At 37.1% G+C, this 27,447-nt stretch overlaps 2 protein-coding genes across 4 annotated transcripts in view; one reads left to right on the forward strand and one right to left on the reverse strand.

Moving 5' to 3' along the window:
* Nucleotides 1-27,447, forward strand: part of LTV1 (LTV1 ribosome biogenesis factor) — a 151,245-nt gene that overhangs the window by 116,776 nt on the left and 7,022 nt on the right. The gene's annotated exons all lie outside the window — the stretch shown is intronic.
* On the reverse strand, nt 6,044-7,319 carry LOC148942731 (putative malonyl-CoA-acyl carrier protein transacylase, mitochondrial). Its single transcript, XM_089102507.1, has one exon. It carries the CDS (start codon nt 7,295-7,297, stop codon nt 6,077-6,079), a length of 1,221 nt encoding a protein of 406 aa, XP_088958633.1. The 5' UTR covers nt 7,298-7,319; the 3' UTR covers nt 6,044-6,076.

A 27,447-nucleotide genomic window follows, 5' to 3' on the forward strand; every position in this document is an offset into this window, starting at 1 on the left:
GGTCAGGCGTTGTAAGTTATGCCCTTGGGGCAACTATGGTTCTTATAGACGGGATGCTCGTATAAACTTCAGGGAGGGCTCTCTTGATTGGAAATTAAAATTTCCAGTTCTTTTTTTCAGAGTCAAAAGAGATCGGATGGCAACTAACCCCACCCATGCCCTCTTTTCCCCTAATGCATCAGATAAAAATTTTTAGATAGGCATTTTGTTAAAAATAGTTCAAAGATCATAAAAGAAAAACACCAGGATTGACACAACCTCCCAAGGCCAAGGGGCAAGCGTTGCAAGTTATGCCCTGGGGGTATATAAATTTCTTATGGAAGGGATGCTAGTATAAACTTCACAGAGAGCTCATTTGATTGGGTATTGAAAGTTCTAGTTCACTTTGTAAGAGTCAAAAGTGATCGGAGGGCAACAGCCCCCCCCCCCCCAACGCCCTCTTTTCTCCAAATGCATCACATAAAAATTTTGAGATAAACATTTTGTTAAAATAGTTCAAAGATCAGATAACAAGACTCCAATGAAGACAGAATTGTCCAGGGTCCTGGGGCAGGCGGTCTAAGTTATGCCCTGGGGGCATAAAAGGTTGTTATGGGGAGAATGCTCGTATAAACTTCAGAGAGGGCTCATTTGATTGGAAATTGGAAAGTTCTTATGGAAGGGATGCTCGTATGAACTTCACAGAGAGGTCATTTGATTGAGAATTGATAGTTCTAGTTCACTTTTTAAGAGTCAAAAGTGATCGGAGGGCAACTAACCCCCCCCCCCCCACACACGCCCTCTTTTCCCCAAATGCATCACATAAAAATTTTGAGATAGACATTTTGTTAAAAATAGTTCTAAGGTCAGATAAAAAAACTCCGATGAAGACAAAACTGCCCAGGGCCCTGGGGCAGGCGTTGTTAGTTATGTCCTCGGGGCATATATGACTCTTATGGAAGGAATGCTCGTTTAAACCGCAGAAAGGGCTCATTTGATTGGAAATTGAAAATTTAATTTCAATTTTTAAGAGTCCGGGGTTGACACAAATCCCCAGGGCCCGGGGGCAGGTATTGTAAGCTATGCCCTGGGGGCATCTATAGTTCTTATAGCAGGGATGCTCGTATAAACTTCAGAGAGGGCTGTTTTGATTGGAAATTACAGTTCTAGTTCACTGTTTCAGATTCAAAAGAGATCAGAGGGCAACTATCCCCCCCCCTACCCACGTCCTCTTTTCCCCAAATGCATCAGATAAAAATTTTGAGATAGGCATTTTCTTAAAAACAGTTCAAAGATCATATAAGAAAAACGCCAGGATAGACACAACCTCCCAGGGCCCGGAGGCAATCGTTGTAAGTTATGCCCTGGGGGCAAATATGGTTCTTATAGAAGGGGTGCTCGTATAAACTTCAGAGAGGGCTCATTCGATTGCAAATTAAAAGTTCTAGTTACTTTTTCAGCGTCAAAAGAGATTGGAGGGCAACTTGCCTCCCACACGCCCTTTTTCTTAAATACATCGAATAAAAATTATGGGATAACCATTTTGTTAAAAATAGTTCAAAGGTCAGATAACAAAACTCCAATGTCGACATAACCAACTAGGGTCAGGGGGCAGGCGTTGTAAGTTATGCCCTGGGGGTATATAAGGTTCTTATGGCAAGAATGCTCGTATAAACTTCACAGAGAGCTCATTTGAATAGGAATTGAAAGTTCTAGTTCTCTTTTAAAGAGTAAAAAGTGATCGGAGGGCATAAAGATTCCCCCTCCCTCTTTCCGCAAATGCATCAGACAAAATTTTTAGATAGGCATTTTAAAAAAATAGTTCAAGTCTAATACCAAAAACTCCGGTGTCGACCAGGGTTGCCACCCTGACCTGGAAGAATTTACTAAATAGGAGAGGAAAAATTTACTAGATCGCATCTGTTTTTACTAAATGCTCAAAAATATTTTTTGCGCGTCCGGCTACGCCCCACGCGCACCATCAAGCATCGACTTTTAATATAGGAGGATAATCAATACGATTTTCACAATATTTTTTCCTTTTTTCTTCTCTTTAGTCTACTTTCCTCTTTTCTTTCGTTTTCATAGTATGATTGAAAATTCCGGAAACCCACAAGTCCATATATATATATATATATATATATATATATATATATATATATATATATATATATATATATATATATATATATATATATATATATATATATATATATATATATATATATATATATATATCAGTGGCGTATCCAGGATTTTGTTTCGGGGGGGGGGCCGTCAGTCTACTTTTTTATAGCAGTCATGTGAGCAAGAAAATTATATATCATAGTGCAAGATTTCAGGCGGGGGGTATGGGGGGGGGTTAGCTAGGTAAAGAAATGAAAAGTACACACTTGCCATGAGTATTTCTAGTTGTAGACTTTTTTTTGTTTGAGAATGGATGACAAAATTTTTCCAACAAAGTCAGAATTAAAAAAAAGTTAGAAGCAGTCAGAATTTCTATTTTGGGCGAGTAGATGTTTTAGAACTGCCACGAAGCGGCAGAATTTAGAAAATATAAAAAAAAAGAAGTGCATTATTCCTTATATTTGCCTATGGGACCCCTGTTTTAGAGAACCAAATAAATAAAAAATAATATTATATCAAAGACAATTGCCCAGAATTTGGTTTCGGAGGGGTGGGGCCTCAGTCTACCTATTATAGCAGCCATGGAAGCAAGAAATGTATTGATATTAACATTGTTTACAGAGGATGAAGCTCAATTAAAGTTTAAAAAACAGAATCAACTGCACTTAGAGAAACGAGCAATGAAAGATGACCTAACCTCTCACAGTAACGGCCGCCAAATCAATCAAAAACTTGGTCAGCATCGACCTGGATATCGTGGTTCAGGGTCATGTGAGCTAGTCCGTTCAGACGCTCCTTGCCTGATGAGCTCCACAGATAGGTTTTTAATCACTTAAGACAGCTAAAGCTCCTCTCAGCAGAAGCGGTAGTCACTGGTAATGTCTGAAAAATCGTCAAAAGCCTTCGAATGCATGGGAAAAATCTTGTATCGCATGACACAAGAATCAAAGCAACAGTTGATGGTTTCTCAGACATTCTGAGCCACTTCTGTTTCCAAAGGACTAACTCACATTCGAGCGCACGTATACCCCCGTGAAATCCTTCGTAAACAGCAACAGCGTTCACAAATTCATTAATTTTTAATGACTCGCTGTTAGCTGGCAAAAGCCTTCCGATTTTGAAAGATGGCTCCTGATGGCGCAAAAAATCTTTGATCAAATTCTTCAATAAATGAAGCAAAGTAAGGTTTGAACAATGACTCGCGATAAAAAACCTTGATGGACTCATTATCGTTGATGGACTTTCGGCGGATAGACCTTGGAACAGCCAGAGACACATTTAACTCTTGTGCAAGCTCATAGGCTTTCTGAAAAATTGTTTCAAAATTATTTTGTTTTGACTGCAGTAAAGTATCAGAACATAGCTCAAGATGCCGACATGACTAAGTCTAAATCTTCAGCTTACAGCGCCTTAGAGACAGAGAGCATTATGGCACTTACAAACTCTAGCATAGCCATCGTGAACATAAAACTAAATTTGGTTGCTGCTGAAACCAACACATTCGCTTTTGAAATAACTTCCGTATATAATAACTTCCGGCAGACATTGTAAGTTATGCCCTCGGGGTATAAAAAGTTCTTATGGAAGGAATGCTCGTATAAACTTCACAGAGAGCTGATTCGATTGGAAATTGAAAGTTCTAGTTCACTTTTTAAGATTCAAAAGTGATCAGAGGGTAAATACACCCCCCCCCCCAACACGCCCTCTTTTCCCCAAATGCATCACGTAAAAATTTTGAGATTAACATTTTGTTGAAAATAGTTCAAAGGTTAGATAATAAAACTCCGAGGACGACACAACTGCACAGGGACACTACTACAAACACTACTGTGGCTGCAACTGCGACTACTTAAGACTACAACTATAAATGCAACTTCTTGTGACTGTGACTACTTCCATTTACGACTACTTTCATGTAACGTTGACGGGGATGTTGAACAAAACCAAATACACTATGTGCATTCTGGTTGTCAAAAGGACACATCAGCAAAATCTCACGAACAGCTGAGGGTATTACGTTGAAAATTTATGAAGATATTGAGGGAGATACTGGAGAGTGCTTGGAGGGAAATGGCCCCATTGTCCTTTTTAGATCCCACCCCTCAAGACTGATCAAACTCCTGAAATAGTCAAAATGTCTAATGCCTCCGATGATACCATGCTCCCTACAGCCTCGGGGAAAGGGCTGTAGATTGTACAATTGTAAATATGCAATAACAGAATTTACAATTGGGAAAGGAGAGGAATGTTTGATCCTGGATGTGTCCAAAAAGACTAAGGTGAATATTCAAAGAATGCTGATGATGATGTTGAATTAAATCTCATAGAACACTGTGTATATCCCTGGTTATCAAAAGGGTGTATCTGCAATATCTTAGGAACGACTATGGGTATTAACGTTAAACTTTTATGGTCACTACTTCTACTGCTACCGCGACCGTGACTACCTGCGATTGCAACTGTTAGCCCTTGCAACTATTTGCAGCTGTGTACTTGCAGCCTTGGCCAAGACTACTTGAGATTACAACTATGATCACTTGCTACTGTGACTACTTGCGATTGTGACCGAAGCTACTTGTGACTGCGAATACTTGCGACTATGTGTACTTCCGACTGCGGCGGTTTTGTGGACTACTTTTGGCTCAGATTTTCTAAACTGAGCTGAGGCAATGAATAGATACTATTGGGAAAGTGACTGGAGACGCTCGACATCCGTGAACAAGTGCTAAATTGAGAGGGGAATTTGGGACAATATTTGGGGGCGCCCACCCGCCCAGAGTCTCAGGCAAGTGACTCAAAAATTTAAAAAATTTGTGAAAAATTCAAATTTTTTTTAGAATGTTGGGCTAAGCTTAGGCAACGAATAGGTACTATTTGAAAGATAAAAATGGCTTTAAACGATTGTTTTGCCTGTTATTTCAAGCAAATTTATGGTCCTATGTCAGTTTTAAATTCTTGGTCAACCTTTTTAAGACCAAAGGCGGGTGTGCCTTGTTTGCCTCTTTTTTAAATTCTTGATCAGCATGCCTAAGACTCTATGCATTTCTAAAAACTCACCTGACCAGTATGTGTCCAATAAGAGAGTCTTTCATACTCCTGCCATTTACCCGTGCCCCAGCCATTTAAACTTTTGCCTCTCAATTACTTGGACTATCTGTCTTTGCTTTTCTCTGTCTTCAATTACCCAGCCCAGTCTTGATGCAACCTATGCAACCTATTGCCCAAAATACTTGATAACTTCAATTACGATCAAAAATAAATGATCCGTTGATAACTTCAACGGATCAAAATCCGTTGATTTTGAATTGAAGTTATCAAGTATTTTGGGCAATAGGTTGCATAGGTTGCATCAAGACTGGGCTGGGTAATTGAAGACAGAGAAAAGCCAAGACAGATAGTCCAAGTAATTGAGAGGCAAATGTTTAAATGGCTGGTGATATAATGATATAATTGCATAAGGTCGAATTCCAGTCACGAAGAAAAAAAAATCGGGTTTTAGAAGCAAAAAACAGGTTTTGCAAGACATGCTTTGGAAATTAAGGATGGATGCAAGTTGACAAAAAAATATGTACTAATCTACGAAATGGAATTTCTTGCATTTTTTTTTCACATTAGATAAAGATCTTGGTGAAAGTTCATGGACTCACTACTTAGAATCTTTTGGATTTCATAACAAATTACAATTCCAGATAGACACCTAATCACAGCCTCTGATTAACTGAGGTAATGATTTTTTTTTTTTTTTTTATTATGTCTGTCAGTGTTTACAATATAACGTACATTGCAGGCCTAATACAAACGGATTAACATTCATATCACATATCTTAATCCACAAATTTCAAAACCAATTGCTCTGACGCAATTTTCCTCCAGAACCCCACCCAACTCCTGAAGTACATATTTCTAAACGCAAATAGTAAATCTATTTGAAAAAGAATTCACATAAATTAAATTTATTGAACTAATTTGGTTATACAGTTATAGACTTACACCTGTACCCGGCTTTCTTGTTGATCATATTAAGCATTGCTTTCAAGGATTGACCTGGCCCACACTCAAAAGTCTGAGGGTATTGGATATCAACAGCCCTTTCATATAAAATATGCATCGTTTGCTCCCATTTGACAGAAGTAAAAATTTGTCTAGGTAGCTGTCTCTTTATGTGTTTGGCATCACGATACATCTTTCCATCAACATTTGAATGAACTGGCACTAAAGGACTTTGTACGTCTACTCTGTCTAATGCTTCACTAAATGGTGGCACAGCCTCCTGCATGAGCTTAGTATGAAAAGCTCCAGATACAGCGAGTCGTTTCAATTTCCTTATATTGAAATCTGAAGCATTTTTCTCAATGAAATGAAGGGCTTCTTCATTACCGGCGATTATCTTTGAGCCTGGATATAAATAGTTTGAAACACAGCACTCTGGATTTTCAATCCCCTGTCTAATACACCACTCCTTTGCAAGGTTCAAAGCATAACCTAACTTTGCATCAGCGCCAAAGAAGACAGTCATCATCCCACTTGGAGTTGAGTCTGAGGCATATTGCATTGCTTCAGCTCTGATCTGGACAAGCTTCAACCCTGTTTCAAAGCTAAAAGCTCCAGCAAATGTAAGGGCAGTAATTTCACCGAGACTAAACCCAGCCGTAGCAACACAAGCTTCCACTGCCTTTGGATTGTTTTCCCTTACAGCTTCAACTGCAGCAAGGGATGTCACATATATGGCAGGTTGTGCGTACATTGTTTTATCAAGTTGTGATTTAGGGCCTTCTAGGCACATATTCAATAAATCAAATTTTAATATATCATTAGCAGCAAGGAACAACTCTCTAACTTGAGGTAAGTCAAGAACCTTCTTTCCCATACCAATAAATTGCGTCCCTTGTCCTGGGAAAAGAAATATACTTGTTTCACTCGGATCGACAGATGGCCGAAAGGAATGGCTGCTTTGATCCCTTCTCTTAGCAACTTTTACTGCTTCTTTAGGATAAGGATTAGATGCACTATCGTTTCCCTTTGATTCCTTTAGTTCATGAAACGAGGCACTGTCTTCAAGCAAATTATCTATTTGAGACTTTTTAAGGTTTTTCAATGGGTCCTTTGATTTACTACACTGAACACATGTCTGGCTAAAGTACCTTGATGCTCCAGGTGGTAACATCCATCTAAAGCTGGTGTGTATCATCATCTGAAAAAAAAATACTTCAAGCAAATACAGCAAGGTATTTCGATTAGCTTCCACACACAAAGAGTTTAAATCAAACATGTATCATTTATATTAAACATGTTGTGTTTAAAGGGAAAAAGTGTTTGTAAAAAGCTAAGAAAAAAATTGAATTTATATGCTACAAATAAGCTTAAAATTCTGTTATTACGCTTCAAACAAGAAAATAGACAAGAAAAAACTGACTTCCTTGCAAAATGTTACAAGTGTCCTTTGGTCTATGTTCCGAGTTTAACAGAAAGGACGGTTCTAAAAAAAAATTTCAAAGAAAAGTAAAAAACAATATTAAAACCTAAAACAAGCATAAGAAAATCATATAATACACATACAAATTAAAATGAATATAATACGCATACAAATGAAAATGAAGACACGTTATTATGAATGAATAAAATAAACCTAAATAGAACATGACAAAAATAGAAAATCAATTCATATAAAAAGAAAGATAAATTAAAAAGAATGTTCAAGTGAAGCTTAAAACGAACAGATTTTACCCGAAATTAAAGTGGGGCTACCATCTATTTAAAATTCTTAATATTAGAGTACCATTTGTACTTTACTGAAAAATGTTTTTTCCCTTCCTAGCTTAAAAAAAAAAAAAAAAAAAAAAAAAAACTAAACAGTTCGTGGTAACAAACTGTAAGCAAGGAGCAACTCGGACTTACAGTAACCTAAACTCTAAAAATAAAAATTTAATGTAAATTAATACATCACAAGAATTTATTTTTTATGCTAATTTCAAATATCTAAACTTCATTAAGCTTAAAGCTACAAATCAAAAACCAGGAGCCTGAGAAAGTTTGCCTGATTTTAGAAAAAGGGGGAAATACACTCAAAAGGCAAGTATTCTAGATGAAAATCAGAACATTTGATTCAGTATATTAGAGAACCCTAGTCTAAAGGTTTCAAGCTCCTACCAGAAAGAATGTGGAATTTTGCTTTTCTTTCCAGAAGAAAGATCACGTATGCGTGTTTATGCATTTGTTCTTGTCTTTTTTTTTTTCTATAAGTGATCGTACCAAATCGATGGTCCTAGAAGGTTGGATAAGGGATCATTCGAACTCAAATAAAACATTCCAGTCCTCTTTTTAAGTAGCCAAAAATATTGTGCCACGAGAAAGCGGCGTTTTCTGTTATTGGGTGGCAACAAACTACGATTCTGTCCCAAAAAGGGCCGATTTGCTACCGATTGAAAATTCTGAGATCGCCAATCTATTTAAAAGTATCAAAAATATATATTGAGCTTTTCATTTGCAGAGAAAGTAATGCCATACGATAGCGCATTCGTTCCCGAAAAGTCACGTAATCTATAAAAGATAAATGGTTAATATGGACATTTATATTAGTGTTTGATTTAACTAAGTTGATTTACTTAATTTTTCACAAAATTATGTTCAGTGATGGATAATGGCGCGTCAGCTATTATGAAGGAGGGGCTGTGGAAATTTGGAAAAGGGGTCCCAGATCATATATATATGAATATAGGATGAATCCTGCAGTACGAGCTCCAATAGGGCAAAAGCTCCCTTCACATTTAGGAGATAATAGTTCAATTTGAATAACTATGCTTTATTTTGAAAGACAAATACACTAAATGGGCTCTTTTTCTCGAAGCAAAGTTGTGCCAAACTATATTATTTCTATATAACACAAATTATATACATCTAAGAAAAACAAGTTTTCTCAAGTGAAAGTAAAGAGGGATATTGAAACTTCAAACGAGCAGACGTTATTTCGTATTTGAGAGGGCTACTCCCTCTATAACCCCCATTTTTTACGCTTTAATTTTTATTGTGCTGTACGAATGCTTCTCATTTCAATTCAAAAACCCTTGTGTTTCAGTAGTTGTTGTTAAAGAATTGGGACAAGAAGTCAAAATTTAGCATAAAGAGCGGGGTTCAGGAGGTAGCAGCCCCCCTCGTATACGAAATAATTTATGTTCGTTTTAAGTTTTATTGTTGCTCTTTACTTTTATTTAAGAAAACTTTTTTTTATTTAACATAAATAAATCTTACAGGAAAGATAAAACAATTTCTTTAAAATTACCTTCGTGACCTTCAATTTAGTTCTACTACATTAAAAGGACATTTTTCTTGTCACTTTTTTTTCTTATTATCCCATTTCATTTAAAAATCTCAAACATTAGTAACAAAATAAGAATGTTTAAACGTCAGTTAGTAACTATCGAAGGGGCTTGTTTAGTTTGTTGAAGTAATACTTTGAAGTGACAAATAATTATTTCCTGTACAATTGAAAGGAATGGATTTAAAAGCAAGAAAATATTAACAAAAATATATTACATATTAGGACAATGAAACTAAACTGTTACAAATATACTGATACATAGAATAGAAAAAAGAATTCCTGGGATTCTTTTGTGGTTTCCAATTTAGTTCTATTATTTTAAAAGGGTATTTTTCCCATTACGATTTTTTTTTTCATTACACTTCATTAAAAAGTGTCAAAAATTGACATCAAAGCAAGATTTTTGAAACATTGGTAAGTAATTATTGAAGTGATTTGTTTAGTCTTCTGAAGTGGCAAATCTTTATTTTCCATACATTGAAAAGAACAGATTATAGAAGAAAGAAAATATAGATAAAATGTTTTGCATGTTAGAATAATGAAACTAAATTGAGTGTTTCAACTATACTGATACATAGAGAAAAGAACTCCAGAAAGCTTGACCACTAATTAATTTTTTAATGTTATAATGAAAAAAAGAGAAGGGTGTTCCAAATATAAGCCTCGCTTTCAGTAGATTGCAATGGTACCTTGATCTTTGGGGGGGGGGGGGGTTGAATGAAAGGTAGGCCTACTTTTGTTTGTGATAATTTGAATCAAATAGTTTGCTTCATGAACTGTAAGTAAGTAGCAACTTGACACCTTAGTGGTCAAAGCTAAAAAAAAAAAAAAAATTTAACAAAAACAAATACATCAAAATAATGTGATTTTTACACTCATTCTCCAACCTCCCGCCTCACTCCAATCTCCCAACCTCCTATGTGGGAATCAGGGCCTGATAAGCAAGAGTGCTCCCAAGCTATGGTTGGGGCCTCGGGGCGAGGATTCACGCCCCGTCCCTAACAAGCCGGGAGGAGAGCCCTAAGTTGCACCTCACAGAGGTGGAGTGATGTAACATTGTATTGGTAGTCTAGCCCGACAAATAGAAAGGGTAATGCAACGAGGCGCCAAGGGTCTAGGGAGCCCTTGGTCAAGTCAATTCCCATGAAACACCAATGGATATTGAAGATCAAATGCAGAGAGATACTACTACTACGGCGTTCGCGGTAGCCAACGCGGATCAGAATGGTGCCTGATCCGACAAGTATGCAAGCCGCCCGATAAAGAAAAAATCTGAATATTGGTGCGTGGAATGTTCGCAGCTGCAAGCTGGAATCCACACAACTGCTCCTTGCGAGGGAGCTGCAGAAGTACAAAATTAACGTTTGTTGTCTGTCAGAATTGAAGAATTAGCGACAGTACTAAAAGGATTAAAAAATAATAAGGCTCCAGGTGCTGATAGGGTGGTAAATGAGTTTCTTAAATATGGTGGCTCTGAAGTTAGAAGTAAGTTACTGAGGATTATGAACATAATTATTGAAAAAGGGGAAGTACCTAACGATTTTAGGAAAACCCTAATTAAACCATTATACAAGAAAGGTGATAAGCGTGAGTGTAGTAATTATCGAGGCATTAGCCTGGTCTCTGTAGGTAGTAAATTACTTAGTAATATGATACTCTTTAGACTGAGAGATGCTGCAGACAAAGTTATAAGAGAAGAACAGTGTGGTTTTAGAAAGGGTAGAGGATGTGTCGACCAAATTTTCATTCTTAGGTTAATAATTGAGAAGTGCCTGAGTTGTCAAACACCTTTGGTCCTCAGTTTTATAGATTATGAGCAAGCGTTCGATTCTGTTGATAGAAGTGTTTTAGTAAAGGTTTTATCCTTGTATGGTATCCCAGGCAAATACATTAAAAAGATTAGTGCTATGTACGAGAATAACAATGCTGCGGTTAAGGTAGGAAATGAGGTTATCAGCTGGTTTTATATTAAATTAGGAGTTAAGTAGTGTTGTGTTCTATCCTTTTTATGGATTATTTTGATGGACTTTGTCTTAAGGAGCACAGGAAAGGCAATGGGAGACCACGGATTCAAATGGGGAGGAAAAAGTCTCCTGGACTTAGATTATGTTGATGATTTAAGAATCCTAAATGAAAGTGTGAGCAAAATGAATGAAGTTTTAGAGCTGTAGTGAGTTCAAGGTGCTAGAATAGGTTTGAAAATTAATGTTAAGAAGACTAAGTCACTAAGGCTAGGAATAAGTGAAGATGAAAAGGTGACGTTGGGTAGCTTGGGTAACGAAAAGATTGATCAGGTGGGCAGCTTCACTTACCTTGGTAGTATTATTAGTAAAGATGGTAGGAGCAGTGAAGATGTTAAAAGTAGAATAGCCAAGGCTTAGGGTATTTTTCACAGTTAAAAAATTTTTTGGAAGAATAGGAAGATAAGTCTGCAAACCAAGATTATAATATTAGAAGCTAGAGTGATGACAGTAGTCAAATATGGCTATGAAGCATGGGCGCTCAGAAAAGCGGATGAAGATTTGTTAGATGTTTTCCAGAGAAATTGCTTAAGGATTGTTCTGGGTACCCGGCTGACTGACCGTATTTCAAACAATAGGCTATACGAAAAATGTGGTTCAATACTGCTATCTAGGGCTATAATGAAAGAAAGTTTGAGGTGACTAGGGCTCGTTGTGCGGATGAAGGATGACATATTGCCGAAGATTGTTCTTTTCGGCCAACCGTCTAGGGCTAAACGGAAAGCAGGTCGTCTTCGTCTGGGGTGGGAGGACGTCGTAAAGAAAGATTTAAAGAAAATGGGAACTTCGTGGGCGGGTATAAAAAGGAAGGCTTTGAATAGATTGGGATGGAGGAGGAGCGTGCGTAGCTGTGTTGGCCTCAGTTGGCTTGGTGCTACGGTGAGTTGTTAGTAGTAGTAGTATTGTCTGTCAGAAACGACACTGAATGATGTTCAGTGTGTTGACCCTTTCCAAATCTGACTCATTCCAGTTCCACAACTCGGGTCCCAGTGATGGCCGGCCAACAAGGTGTTGGGTTCCTGCTAGACGGTCCTACTGCATCATGCGTCACCTCTTGGGAGCCAGTGTCACCAAGGCTCGCCATGATCAGACTGAGACCACATTAACCACATAACCATAATCGCTGTGTACGCTCCGATAAGGGACAGCAGTGACGCGGTATAAGATGCCTTTTATTGTGACCTACAAAGAATCATCGACAAGACACCAAGGCGTGATATGCTCTTTGTCGCTGGAGACTGGAACGCCCAGCTTGGCAGAGTAGACCCCGACACAGCAGCAGTTATTGGCCGCCACACCGTTGGTGACAGATGCATCAATGGAGAAAGGCTCTTACAGCTAGCCAGATACAACAACCTATGCGTCACAAACACTCTCTTTGAGTATAAGAGACTCCACCTCGTTACATGGTGTTCGAACGACGGCGTAACAACAGCTCAGATCAACCACATATTAGTCAGCAGAAGATGGAGGATTTCCTGCTGCATAGATGCTCGGGTACAAAGAGGATCTTTAAATGGAACCAATCATTATCTCCTCACTTGCAAAGTCTGTCACCCTTAGTAGGAAGAAGCGACAAAAGGCAGGGAAGCGCTTCGATGTGTCGAAACTAAGATGCCCGGAAATTAAAGCCGACTTCGAGTTAAAGCTAAGCAACCGGTTCGAAGCCTTGAACCGTCTTTCACACGTCGACGAAGAATGGATGCAGATAAAAATTGCGACACAGAAAGTTGCTGAGGAGGTGCTTGTCCACACAAAACGAAAACAGCAAGCCTGGATCTCTGACCACACCATAGAACTAGTCGAGAAGAGGCGACCCCTTGTGGGAGGTACAAAAGAACCCTTAAAATTAGCCTGCAAAGCAGTTAAACAGTCGCTGAAATGGGACAGAGAACAATACTGGTCAGATCTGGCGAATGAGTTAGAACAAGCTTCCAAGAGCCACAACAGCAGGAAAATGTTCAAACCCCTGAAAGAAGCGACAGGAAAAGCTCCTGTAGCGGTTGACACACTGAAAGATAAGTCTAGAGAACTCATCCAAGCAGAAGAAGGACGCATAGAACGCTGGCGAGAGCATTTTTCTGAGTTACTGAACCCTGTCAAACCGCCATGCGATCTACCCACCTTCTCGAGTTCTGCTAGAGAGCCCTACGCAATAAACCTCAATCCGTCAAGTATTGCGGATGTATTAAAAGCGCTGAGGTGCATGAAAAACAATAAAACTGCAGGAGAGGAGGGGATCTCTTCTAAAATGTTCAAGTCCTCACCCACTCTACTATGCCACCTAGCCGACCTATTTGCCCAGGTATGGACGACGAAGACCTTCCCAAGAGACTGGAAAGTATCAGTCCTCGTTCCGCTATACAAAAAAGGAGATAAGGCCATTTGCAGAAACTATAGAGCTATCTCCCTGATCGACCATACCATGAAGATCTTCTGCGTCATTCTTTTGAATCGATTCAAAGACGCACAAGACAAGGTAACCCGTCCTGAACAAGCAGACTTCAGACCAGGCAGAGGCTGTCTGGAACAGATATTGGCGATCGCCTCATCTTTCAGCAGTACAGCAGGTTTCATCTATCCTTTCTCATCGCCTTTATTGACTTTCTAGCTGCCTTCGATCCTCTCATCAGAGAGGAGCTATGGAGAATTATGGCTGAAGACGGTACGCCACAGGAGCTCATTGAGATACTCAGAAGTGCGTATAAGGACACTGAGACTTGCGCCCCTCTTTTCGGCAATGACACTCCTAAGTTTCCTGGAGTTTGGGGTAAAGCCGGGATGCCCCCTTTCGCCTATATTATTCAACTACGCGGTAGACTGGATCATAAATAATGTAATGAGAAACCACAGCGGAATAGTCTTCGGACAAAAAGCTGGTTTCCTCCAGTCCCTGACTGATCTGGATTTCGCAGAAGACGTTGCTGAGCTGAAAACTACCGCGGACAGCTTACATGATCAACGATACCTTTGAGGTTTCAAAGCGCATCAAACTGGCCATTAGCGGCGCAAAGACTAAAGTATTGGCTATCAAACCCAACTACTCCTTGCCAGGTTACCCTCGACGGTGAGCCAATAGAAAACGTCAAGTAATTCAAGTATCTTGGCTCTATCATAACACCAGACGGCGGAGCTGAAAGGGATATCTCTGCTTGCATAGCAAAAGCCTGGGGAGTCTTTACTAGTCTGAAAAAAGCAAAATGCACCAGACGAGAGATCTCAACCAAAACAAAAGTCGGAATCTATGTTACAACTGTTCGAGCAGTACTACTGTATGCTTGAAAGAAATGGCCGATCAAGGCTGAAGACGCACGAACTTTGGACGTGTTAGACCACCACTGCCTTCGTTACATCCACCGCATTAAGAGATGGGACAGGGTTTCTAATAGTAAAGTAAGGAATTGCTGTGTCCAATCCGAAAAGCTATCGCTTATCATTAAAACCCGTCACCTGAAGCTCATCGGCCACACATTGCGCCGTCCCGAAGGCACGATATGTCGAGAAGTCCTTGTCTGCGAACCAGCACCCTCCTGGAAACGTAAACCAGGATGACAAAAAAAGTAAGGAGTACAAAGAAGTAAGAAGTAAGGGGTCGCTGTGGCCAATCAGAAGAGCCATCGCTCATCATTAAAAGACATCGCCTGAAGCTCCTCGGCCACACATTGCGCCGTCCCGAAGGCACGATATGTCGAGACGTCCTTGTCTGCGAAATTTCTTTATTCTTTTTTCAGCGATGATCATATTGAATCAACAGCCCTAAAAGAATGAGAGAGCAATCATTCGAACGGAAATTAGAAGTTCTAGTACCCTTTTAAGTCACCAAAAAGCTTGGAGGGCAGCTAGCCCCCTTTTCCCCCGAAGACATCTGATCAAAATTTTGACACAGCCATTTGGTTCAGAACAGTTCAAAGGTCCATTAACTATGCCTCTGAGGATGACATAACCCCCCTGCAGACCCTGGGGAAAGGGATGTACATTATGAAATTTGCCCGTTGTTTACATATAATATTTGTTATTGAGAAATATGCAAAAAATTTTCGGGGGAGAATTATTGCCTTACTTTCTCTTAGGCTGCTCAATTTTAAACGAGAAGAAAATTATCCGGGGGAATTCTCTGGGGGAAACGTTTCCCCCAGACATTAATTTCTTTTAATTAATTTCTTCTAGCGGTGAGGGAATTATCTAGGCGGGATTTCCTGCGGGAGGAATTTTCCGTGAGGGAATTTTCTGCGAGAGAAACTTTCCATGGGCGGTGGGGGGGGTATTTTCCGTGGAAAATTTTCCACGGAAGGGTAGGGTGACCGGCATAATTGGAAAAGAATCGGAAATTAAATAAAAGAACAAGTTTTGTTCAAATGAAAGTACGGAGCAGCATTAAAACTTAAAACGAAGAGAAAATTTTCTGTATATGAGTTTGCTGCCCCTTCCTCAATCCCTCGCTCTTTCCAGTAAAGTTTGACTTTTTGTCCCAATTCTTTAAGAACGAGTCCTGAAGCACAAGACCTCTTCAGTTAAAAGGTTAACTTGATGGTTCAGTTTCATTTCTTTTTTATTGAAGTGGATTGATTAATTATTTTAATTTCTGTTCGTTTTAGCATTTATTTATTCATTCATGAAAATTTCTGTTCATTTTAAGTTTGACTTATTATATGACTATTTCTACTCGTTTTAGATATTAATAGCTTTTTACTTTTCTTTGAAAAACCATTTCTTTTTAAAACGTTTTCAAAATTAATTTCTGTTCACTTTTTATTGACACAGTTTATCTTATGTGTTAACTCTATGAATGCTTAAAAATTTGTTTTAAGCTATTCTGCGAGAGAACTAAAATGGATTGTAATTTGAAGTTAAAATATTAAGTTGAGATGAAAATCACCAAAAATTTAGTGCAGTAATTTTTAGTAATATATGCAATAAATATTCGGGGTTAAAAAGTAGATTTTTGGTTATAGTTTGAAATCTGTATCTATATACATCAGTATGATTTCTAGTCTTCTGTGGGGCCAAGGCCATCCTGAACCCCCTAAACGTAGTTTATTCCACCATCTTATAAAAATAACATTTTCATGTTCTGTTTTGTTCTTGCTACAAAACACATTAGCAGTTATAACAATGTTATAAGTGTTGATATATTCAAATAAATGCATGTTTTGATTATCTGAAAAAGAGAACAATTTTCTGGTCTTTAGAAAAATAATTTTTTTACTTTTAATTAAAAAAATGTCTTTTCATAAGGATACTGAGTTTGAATGAAATCATCTCGCCCCCTTGATTTTGAAAATACCTTTTCTGGTATTTCATTGAAACACTTTCTGGTATTTTATTGTAAAAATTGAAGAAGCTACAAAATTGCGCCCACCCTACATTTCGAAAAAAATGCAAGCCGCTCCCCTAATTTTCTGGGAAGGGGGCACCTGCACCTCCCTCCGGTTTTCTGGCATCTGACATTAAATTCCTTTTATTTTATATTTTTATACTCCAAGGGTATAACTTTCTTCTGAAACTGGGAAGCTCAATATATAGTTTTTTTCAATGATTTAAAAATCAATTATCTGTTACAGAAATTTTTATTGATAGTGACTTAACCTTTTTTCAGGCAAAGCTGTGCTTTTTCACCACAAAATGGCAGAAATTTGCGAAAAACAAATAAATAATTAATGAATGGATTCATGATCTTTCTTCTATAAAAAAAATAAATAAATAAAAATCCCCAGCTTTACAGATCGGAGCTCAAAACCTTTACAATGTGAATTTGTTCTGAAGTTCAGTGGCGTAATTTCGTCAAAACTTAGGGGGGTGGGGGCAAAATTGGAGCCAATTTTCCCAAATCAAGTGGACATGACAATTAAAACTGAAAAATGAATCATATATTACCATAAAGGCAAAGATATTCTAAAAAAAATGACCTTTTTCTCTGGATACTTGAACTATGGAGGTTTATCTTAATTTTGACACGATTTTTTACAGCAACTAAATTTCAGCTAGGTGAGGGGGGGGGTCAAACTGAGGTCAGGAGGGGTAGAGAACTTGAGTATGGAAGGCGAAGTTACCCCCATGCCCCATGGCAAATTACGCCCTGCTGTTCTTCTTACTGAATTGAGCTTTACCACGAAAACTTTTCTGGAGTTTCAATGAGTTTGAAACCTTCAAAGTCTGCATTTTTTTTTAAACAAGAGATCGAAAGATTACAAAACGGGTTCTCCGACTATGCCGACTTTTATGGTGTAATTTTCATCAAGATCACTTCCTTTTTGGGGCTGTACACCTTTTTGAAAATCAGGCAAATTTTCTCAGGCTTGTAGCTTTCAATGTGTAACTCTAAATTTAAACTTAAGTTTACATATTTTGAATCATAATAAAGGAGCCAATTCTTTTGATACATTGTACTGTTATCATGACTCCCTTTTTTTATGTTTTTGATTCTTACAGTTCATTACAACAAGCTTTTTGAAAATATATTTTGAAGATTGACTGTATGTATACACAACACCTGAAAATGGGTCAATAAATTTTGTTTTCTCATATTGGTTTAAACTTATTTTTGAACAAAAAGTATTCTAAATATTTTTTCTTTTATAATTAGAAGAGTGGAAAATCAAAAACTATAGAGACCAGGAATTAACATAATTATATATTACACAATCAGTCTACTTTCATTAGTTCTATTGAGTAATCTTGACGATAAATGTGGTTTTCTTTTCATTTTTTTGTTAATGTTTTGACAAATAAAACCACACTGTTTGAAATATATATATCACATTTGTATGTGTGTCTGTGTTGCTGGTGAAGTTACAACAAATAAAAATACAAGACTTGAAATAAAAAAAAAAAATCAGTAAAGCACAAACTAAGCTCTGGCTTTTAGAAGATTGAGGGGGAATTAGCCAAGCTCCTGTTTGGGTTAATTTCTGTTCGATTTAAGTTTATCTTGATTGTTCATTCGTTTTTTTCGCTTGCATTTTATAGTTTTTTTTCGCTTGCATTTTATATTTCGCATGTTATAGTTTTTTCGCATGTTATAGTTTTTTTTTTTTTTTGCATGTTATAGTTTTTTTCGCTTGCATTTTATATTTCGCTTGCATTTATATAGCATTGCATTTTATAGTAATTTCTGTTGGTTTGGTTTTAAATTATTATACAGCTTTATTCTGCTCTTCTTAGGTATTAATATGGCAGTTTACTTTCTTTTCGAAAAATTCTTGTTTGGAAGACATTAAAAAAACAAAAAAAAACAAAAAAAACGGTGTAACCTATCACAAAGCCCATACACAATTAGTGATTTACATTATTAATGCCCCTTGCCCTAGTGGCTGTGGGGTTACACCATTACCAGAGACATACCTATTGGGCCTCTCAACTATCAGAGGCAACGCTGTAGCGTTGCCTATAGTAAAGGCCATACGGCTCCAATGTTTTATTATTATTTATTTTTTCCTCAGAGGCACTTCATATGGAAGGGGTCGTCGTAGAAACTTCAAAGGGGGCTCATTCAATTGGAAATCGAGAGTTCTAGTGCCCTTTTCAATGATCGAAAATGATTTGAGGGCAACTAGCCCCCCCCCCCCACCCCAACGCCCATCATTCCCCCAAAAACATCCAATAAAAATTTTGAGATAGCCATTTTGTTCAGCGTAGTTGATTTCCAGATAGAAAATATATTTTTGAGGAGGACACTCCCCCCCAACCGTCAGGGCAAAAGGGCTCATTCGATTAGAAATTGAAATGGCTAATGCCCTTTTTATAGTCGAAAACCCACCCTTTTCCCCAAACACATTAAATCAAAATTTTGAGATAGCTATTTTGTTCCACGCAGTTGAAAGTTCCGGAAATTATACCTTCGAGCAGGACACTCCCCCTACAGTCTTCAGGGCAAGGGTTATAAGGTATGCCCTGGGGGCATAAAAGTTTTTATTGAAATCTGTGTCGTAGAAACTTGAAAAAGGGCTCATTCGATTGGAAATTCAAAGGTCTAGTACCCTTTTTAATAGTCGAAAGTGATTTGGGGGCAACTAACCCCCCTCTCTCGCCCACCTTTTCCCCAAACACATCCAATCAAAATTTTTAGATAGCCATTTTGTTCAGCGTAGTTGATTTCCAGATAGAAATTATGTTTTTGAGGAGGACACTCCCCCACAGCCCTCAGGGCAAGGGTTGTAAGAAATGCCCTGGGGGCATATAAGGTTTTTATAGAACGCGTTGTCTTAGAAACTTCAAACAGGGCTCATTCGATTGGAAATTGAAATGGCTAGTGTCCTTTTTAATAGTCGAAAGTGATCGGAAAGCAACTAAAACCCTTTCCGCACCCACCATTTCCCCAAACACATCGAATCAAAATTTTGAGATAACCATTTTGTTCCACCCCCCTCTCACGCCCACCATTTCCCCAAAGACATTCAATCACAGTTTAGAGATACCGTACTCATTTTGTTCAACGTAGTCGAAAGTTCTGGAAATTATGTGCTTAAGGATGACAAACCCCCCAGAGTCCCCAGGGCAAAGGTTCTAAGTTAAGATTAAATCAAACTGCACTATGTTAATGCTAATTCTCAATTAGGCATCTCAGCAGTATCCCAAGAACGACTGAGGGTATTATATTCAATCTTTCGGGGCTACTTCTGCTCTTAAAATTTAACCAAATCAAAATAGCGTTAGTGTATGCAAGCTATCAAAGAAAGTAAACAGATTTTTCTTGCGAATGATATCAATTTTACTATTTCAGGTCAACTAGAGGAGGTATGAAACTAAATTAAACCCTCCTATTTGTGTCCAGATTTTTAAAAGGGTGCATGTTGTTAAAAATTGCTGAAAAATTTTCTCCAGCATACAAATAGCAGGCCAAACTATAAAGTCTTAAAAAAAAGATTTAAACTATTATTTTCTTTTTCCCTGAAAAGACTATGTCAATATAAAACAAACAGAAATTAATTAAAAAAAACTTTGTCCGCCAAATAAGTTTTTTCAAAGAAAATTAAAGAACTTCATTAAACCAAAAATGAGCAAAAATAAAATTAAATAATCTACCAAGCATGAAACTTCCACAAATCAGCATCGATATGTAAATGAAACCCAAAACGAACAGAAATTACAATAAATAACTGGGTCAAACTCAAAAGAAGCAGAAATTAACATGAGTAGGGCTCAAAACCCCTAACCCTTCCCAAGGTCAGAACATAATTTGCACTTTACTGAAAAAAATACAAATGGAATGAGCATTGTAAGTTTAATATACTTCTACTGATATTTATTAATCGAAATGTTAATATTATGATTTATTAAAGTTACAAAAGTAAAAACATTTATGTTTTTTCAGTAAAGTACAGAGGCTACTAAAAACTTGTATGTATTCTTGACAAAACACTTTAGTGTTACAATTTAGATAATCTCAAACATTAAATTAGTTCTTTTTAGGGAAGTTTGTTTTTACACTTTCACTCTATATCTTGTTTTGTTGCCCCTCTTAGCATGCTACCCTGGGTGCCTGCCCCCCTCTCTCCCTAGATCTGGCTCTGTTTTCTTTTTTTTTGCATCTACTACTGCTGATGCTTCGTTTTCTTTGTGAACAAGTTCCTTGACTTGTCAAAACCGTTAAAGTATCTGATTAAATAAAAAAAAAAATAGTTTTTTTATTCAATAGTTTTGCTTTAAGGGTTTATTTTTGCACAGGAATGACAGAACAACGTAACAGGCAGGGGCGAAGCTTTAATGGCAGTTTACTTCCCAAATAGTTAGATTCCTCTCCCCTGTTAATAATTTAAAGAGTTTCCCTAGGGGATACTAATTCACAAAACTACAGGCAGTAATTTTTTTTTTTTTTTTTTTTGATGGTACAAAAAAAATAATCTAGGGGTGGGGGTGTTTCTTTTTTACTAACAACACAATTTTCCAGAATCTAACTCCCAATTGGTCCCCCTTTGAGTTTCTCTATATTCCTCATTAGTTTTTTTTTTAATTTTTGGGGTTCCAACAAACGACCCCTCCATGGAATAGATTTCAGCATGCTTGCCTAATGACATTTTTGTTTGGTTCGCATTTCACACTTAAACCACTCAATGGCAGGGATTAAAATAAATAACAAGAAATTACTATTAAAGAATAAATGAAACCTAAAACAAACAGAAATTTGATAAACAATCATAGCAAACAAACATACAATAGGTACTAATATAAATGAATAGATAAATCTTAAAACGAGTGAAACTTAAATTGAATATGCAAATCAACCTTGAAACCAACAAAAACCACTACAAACAAGAGTTGGGTTTTGCCTCTTTCTCTCACTGTAAAAATCTAAAATCTACTGCGTAATTGGCGCTTTACTGAAAACGAATTATATTACAAATATTTTCTTTTGTACTTATTACAACAATGAAAATAAACATAAAAATTAGAGTAGAATTAAATTTTGAAGTGATAAGCTTTCAGCAATTAATATCTTTCTATATCAAATGTTCAGTTTAATTTTAAAGTTCTTTCCAAAACTGTTCAATACGAATGAAAGATCTCTTTGTTAATTTTCTGTTCAAGATAAATATTGTTTCACTACAAACAAGAGTTTGGATACTGCCCCCTTCCTTAACTGTAAAGGTCTAAAGCCCACTCCGTCATTGGCGCTTCACTGGAAACGAATTATATTACAAATATTTTCTTTTCCAGTTATTACAGCATTGAAAATGAAAACAAAATTACAGCGCAATAAAATCTTGAACTGATTATCTTTCAACAATTGATATCATTATATATCAAATATTAAGTTTGATTTTATTTGTACTTTCCAAGATTGTTCTAGACACATATAGTTTTCAGTAAAGCGCCAACAACGCAGTAAGTTTTAGATTTTTACATACGCAGTAGGTTTTAAATTTTTACAATGAGAGAAGGAGGCGATACCCAAACTCTTGTTTGTAGTGATTTTTGTTTGTTTCAAGCTTGATTTGCATATTCAATTTAAGATTCACTCGTTTTAAAATTTATTTATTCATTTATATTTTTACCTATTGTTTTTTTTTTTTTTTTGGTATGATTGTTTAATTAATTTATGTGCGTTTTGGGTTTCATTTATTCTTTAATAATAATTTTTTTTCGTTTCTACTTTTAATTTTAACATGTATTTGCATCTGCTGATCTTAAGTTTAATATGACCTTTACTTTTCTTTGAAAACTTCTTTTTCGGAAAGTTTTTTTAAAATTAATTTTTGTTGGTTTTTGATTGCAAAAAGTTTCAAGTTTTTATAAAATGCCTTATTTCAAAATCAATTTTTTTCAACATCAAACTTTCATCAAAGTATCAAAACTAGTATCAAAGTATCAAACAGATCGTGGTAACAAACTGTAAGTAAGAAGCGACCCGGCTCAATAGTAACCGAAACTTTAAAAAATGGAATTTTGATACAAATAGATACCGTACATCAAAAGAAACGGATTTTTATACTGATTTCAAATATATAAGTTTCATCAAGTTTATTCCTACTTATCAAAAGTTACACGCCTGAGAAATTTGCCTGATTTTCGAAAAAAGGGGGAAACACCCCCTAAAAGTCATAGAACCTTAATGAAAATCACACCATCAGATTCACAGATATTATTACATATATGACTGGGTTTGCCCCCTAGTCAATACCTCGCTCTTTACGCTAAAGTTTTTAGTACTTTCATAAGAGCTATTTGCTCTAATTCGAACTTTAGCGTAAATAGCGAGGTATTGACTAGGGGGCGAACCCCCTAATATACGTATTAAAAATATATGAATATAGAAGTTCGTTACGAAAGCTAATTCGTAAGTTACGTATATTTATTACTAATAAAAATGTTCGTAAATAAAATTAAAGAACTTTCGAGAAAGCCATTTAACCAAAAAAAGTAAAATTAATATGCAAATTTCGTTTTAATTATTAATGTATGGTGAGCCAAAATCAAAACCTGCGTTAATTCAAAAATGTTCAGAAATTAAATAAAAAAAAACAAGTTTTTTAACTGAAAGTCAGGAGCAACATTAAAACTTAAACGAACAGAAATTATTCCGTATATGAAAGGGGCTGTCCCTCCTCAACGCCTCACTCTTTACGCTAAAGTTTGACTCTTTCTCACAACTCTATTTTTCAAAACAATAAAAAACTTTACCCTAAAGAGCAAGGCGTTAAGGAGGGAACAGTTCATTTCGTATACGGAATAATTTCTGTTCGTTTAAAGTTTTTATGTTGCTCCTTACTTTCAGTTAAAAAAAAACTTGTTTTTTTATTTAATCATAGTAAAGAAAGCATCTAATTTAACACGGTATTAAAGTAAACAAAGTAACAATAAGTAAGTTCCGTAACTCAGAGCCATTTCCCGGGGCTTGGGAAGTTTCAAACCTGGAAGCATATTTATTTGGCCTGTGAACTAGGCTATTTTGAACAAAATAGCTATCTCAAAATTTTGACCAGATGCCCTTTGGGAAGGTGGAGCATGGGCTAATTGCCCATCATTTATCACTATTGAATCTTAAAAATAAAACTAAAAGTTTGAATTTCCGATCAAACGAGCCCCCTCCAAGATTAATACAATGACCTCTTCCACAAAAAAAACTTATATTCTAATAATAGGCAACTAATAAAAGTTACAATCCTTGCCCTGGGGGCTAGGCAAGATTTCTCAAACCCCTAAGTTATAGCAATTTTAATTTTGGACTATTTTGAACAAAATAGCTACCGTATTTTAAAATCTTTATAAGATGCATTTGGGGGGAAAAGAGTCTTACTTTTTGATCATTTTCGATTCTTAAAAAGGGCGCAATAAATTTCAATTTCCAATCGAATGAACTTCCTCCAAAGTTTATACGACCACGCCTTCCACAGAAGCTTTATATGTTAACAACAGGCTGCTAATATAACTTGAAGCCCTTTCCCCAAGGGCTGGGTGGGGGAGAGGGTCAAGCCCAGAACCATAGCTATTTGAAATCTGGACGATTTTCAACAAAATGGCTAACTCAAAAATTTTATCAAAAGCATTTATAAAAAAAGGCATGGGAGGGGGATGCCTACCATTTGATTACTCTTGACTTTTCAAAATGGAGCTAGAACTTTCAACTTAAATCGAATGAGGCTTTCCTGAAGTTTATACAATTACTCCTTTGATAAAAACCTTATATATGAACAATAGACAATTTGCATAACTTACAGCCGTTGCCCTGGGTGCAGTAGGAGGTTTTGTCAACCCACAAGGAATAATTATTTTATTTACTTCACCTCTTGACCATTTCAGACATAATGACCATCTCAAAATCTTGATTTGATACGTTTGGGAAAAAAAGGGCATTGAAAGGGCTTGATACCCTCCAATCACTTTTGACTCTTAAAAAGGGCCCTAAAAATTATTATTTACAATTGAATAAGACCTCACCAAGTTTATAACACAACCTCTTACATATAAAGTGTCTCTGGAGAAAAAAAATGGAGCCTTATCGCCTTGGGGTTGGTGGGGGAGGCTAGTTGCCGTCGGATCACTTTTGACTCTTAAAAAAGGGACTAGAACTTTCAGTTTCTAATCATTTGAGTCCCCTTCGAAGTTTATGCGACTACCTTTTCGTAAAAACTTTATACGCCCCCAGGGCATAAGTTACAACTCTTCCTCCAGGTTTCAGGGGGGAAGGGGTTATGTGGAACCCACAGTTTCGTCATCTAATCCTTGGAATATTTCAAACTAAATGGTACCTCAAAATTTTTATCTGATGCATTTCGGGAAAAAGAGGGTGGGGTGGGTATATGCCCACCAATCACTTTTGATGACTTTTAAGAAGGTAAATAGAAACTTCTATTTCCAATCAAAGGATACACCTCTGATGTTCATATGATCACCCCTTACAAAAAAAAACCTTATCTGCCCCGGGGGAATAACGTACAACGCTTCCACCGGGCTCTGGGGGGTTTATGTTGACCCCTGAGTTTTTGTTATTTGATCTTTAAACTATTTTGAACAAAATGGTTATCTCAAAATATTTATCAGGTGCAGTTGGGGAAAAAGGGACCTTAGGGACCCTCTGATTGCTTCTGACTCTTAAAAAGGGCACTAGAAATTCCGATTTACAATCGAGTGAGCCCCCTCCGGAGTTTATATTACCATCCCTTCCATAAAAACCTTATATGCCCTCAGGGCATAATTTACAACACTTGTCCCCAGGTTTGGTGGGATGTGTTATACCTCGAGTCTTTGTTATATGATTTTTGGCCTATTTTGAAAAAAATGGCTATATAAAAAATTCAATTGGACGCATTTGGGGAAAAGAGGGTTGACGGGGGGGGGGGGGCGGCCTAGTTGCAATTGGCTAACTTTTGACTCTTATAAAGAGATTTAGAACTTTCAATTTCTAATCATGAGTCTCCTCCGAGGTTTATACGACCACTTCTCCCATAAAAACTTCCCCTTAATACAGTGTTAATACACTTCAGTTTCTAATCATTTGAGTTTCCTCCGAAGTTTATACAACTACCTTTCTGTAAAAACTTGATATGCCCCCAGGGGATAAGTTACAACCCTTCCTCTAGGTTTTGGGGGCAAGGGGGCGAGGGGGTAATGTGGACCACACAGTTTTGTCACCTGATCATTGGAATATTTCCAACAAAATGGCTACCTCAGAATTTTGATATGATGCATTTGGGGAAAAAGGGGGTGGGGTGGGTATATGCCCATCAATCCCTTTTGATGACTCTTAAAAAGTTAAATAGAAATAATTTCTATTTCCAATCAAATGAGCTGCCTCTGATGTTTATGTGGCCACCCCTTACAAAAAACCTTATCTACCCTTGGGGAATAACCTACAACACTTCCCCTGGGCTCTGGGGGCTGTGTTGACCCCTGAGTTTTTATTATTTGATCTTTAAACTACTTTGAACAAAATGGCTATCTCAAAATATTGATCAGATTCATTTGGGAAAAAAGGGGCCTTGGGGGGGGGGGGGGGCGCCCTAGTTGCCCTCTGATCTCTTTTGACTCTTAAAAACGGGACTAGAAATTCCAATTTACAGTCGAATGAGACCCCTCTGAAGTTTATACTACCATTCCTTCCACAAAAACCTTATGTGACTCCAGGGCATAATTTACAACACTTGTCCCTAGGTTTTGGTGGGCTCTGTTATCCCTGGAGTCTTTGTTAAATGATCTTTGGCCTATTCTGAACAAAATGGCTATATAAAAAATACCATCAGATGCACTTAGGGAAAAGAGGGTTGACAGGGGGACCTAGTTGCAATTGAATCACTTTTGACTCTTAAAAAGGAATTTAGAACTTTCAATTTCCAACCATCTGAGTATCCTTCAAGGTTTATACAACCACTTCTTCTATAAAAACTTTATATGCCCCCAGGGCATAAGTTAAAACCCTTCCCCCAGGCTCTAAGGGGGGGGGGGAGTGTGTTGACCCTGAAGTTTTTGTTATCTGATTGTTGGACTATTTACAACAAACTGGCAATCTCAAAATTTTGATAGGATGAATTTGCGGAAAAGAGGGTGCGTGTGTGTGTGTAGTGGAGGGGGGTAGATACCCTCCAATCCCTTTCGGCTCGTAAAAAGGTAATTAGAACCTTTAATTTTCAATCAAATGAGCCATCTCTGAAGTTTAAGTGACCTCCCCTTACATAAAAATCTTATATAACTTAAAACAATTGCCCTGAGCTCTGGGGGTATGTGTTGACTCTGGAATTTTAATTTCTGATTTTTGAACTATTGTTAACACAATAGCTATCTCAAAATTTTTATTGGATGTATTTGGAGAAAAAAGGGCATGAGGGGGGCTAGTTGCCCTTTGGTCTCTTTTCACTCTTTAAAAGTGAACTAGAACTTTCAATTTCCAATCAAATGAGCCCTCTCTAATGTTTATACAATCATCCCTTCTATAAAAACCATATATGCCCCCAGAACATAACTAACAATGCCTGTCCCCAGGCCCTGGGGGGTTGTGTCAACACTAAGGTTTTTTTTATCTGATGTTTGACCTATTTTTAACAAACAGGCTATCTCAAAATTTTTATCAGATAG

This window comes from Artemia sp. Qi Xiang Cuo, chromosome 16 (genome assembly GCF_049724085.1).
Source record: "Artemia sp. Qi Xiang Cuo chromosome 16, ASM4972408v1, whole genome shotgun sequence".
Classification (NCBI taxonomy): domain Eukaryota; kingdom Metazoa; phylum Arthropoda; class Branchiopoda; order Anostraca; family Artemiidae; genus Artemia; species Artemia sp. Qi Xiang Cuo.

Coding starts and splice junctions, on each gene's coding strand:
- LOC148942731 (XM_089102507.1), bottom strand. CDS start 7,297: ATGATGATACACACCAGCTTTAGATGGATGTTACCACCTGGAGCATCA.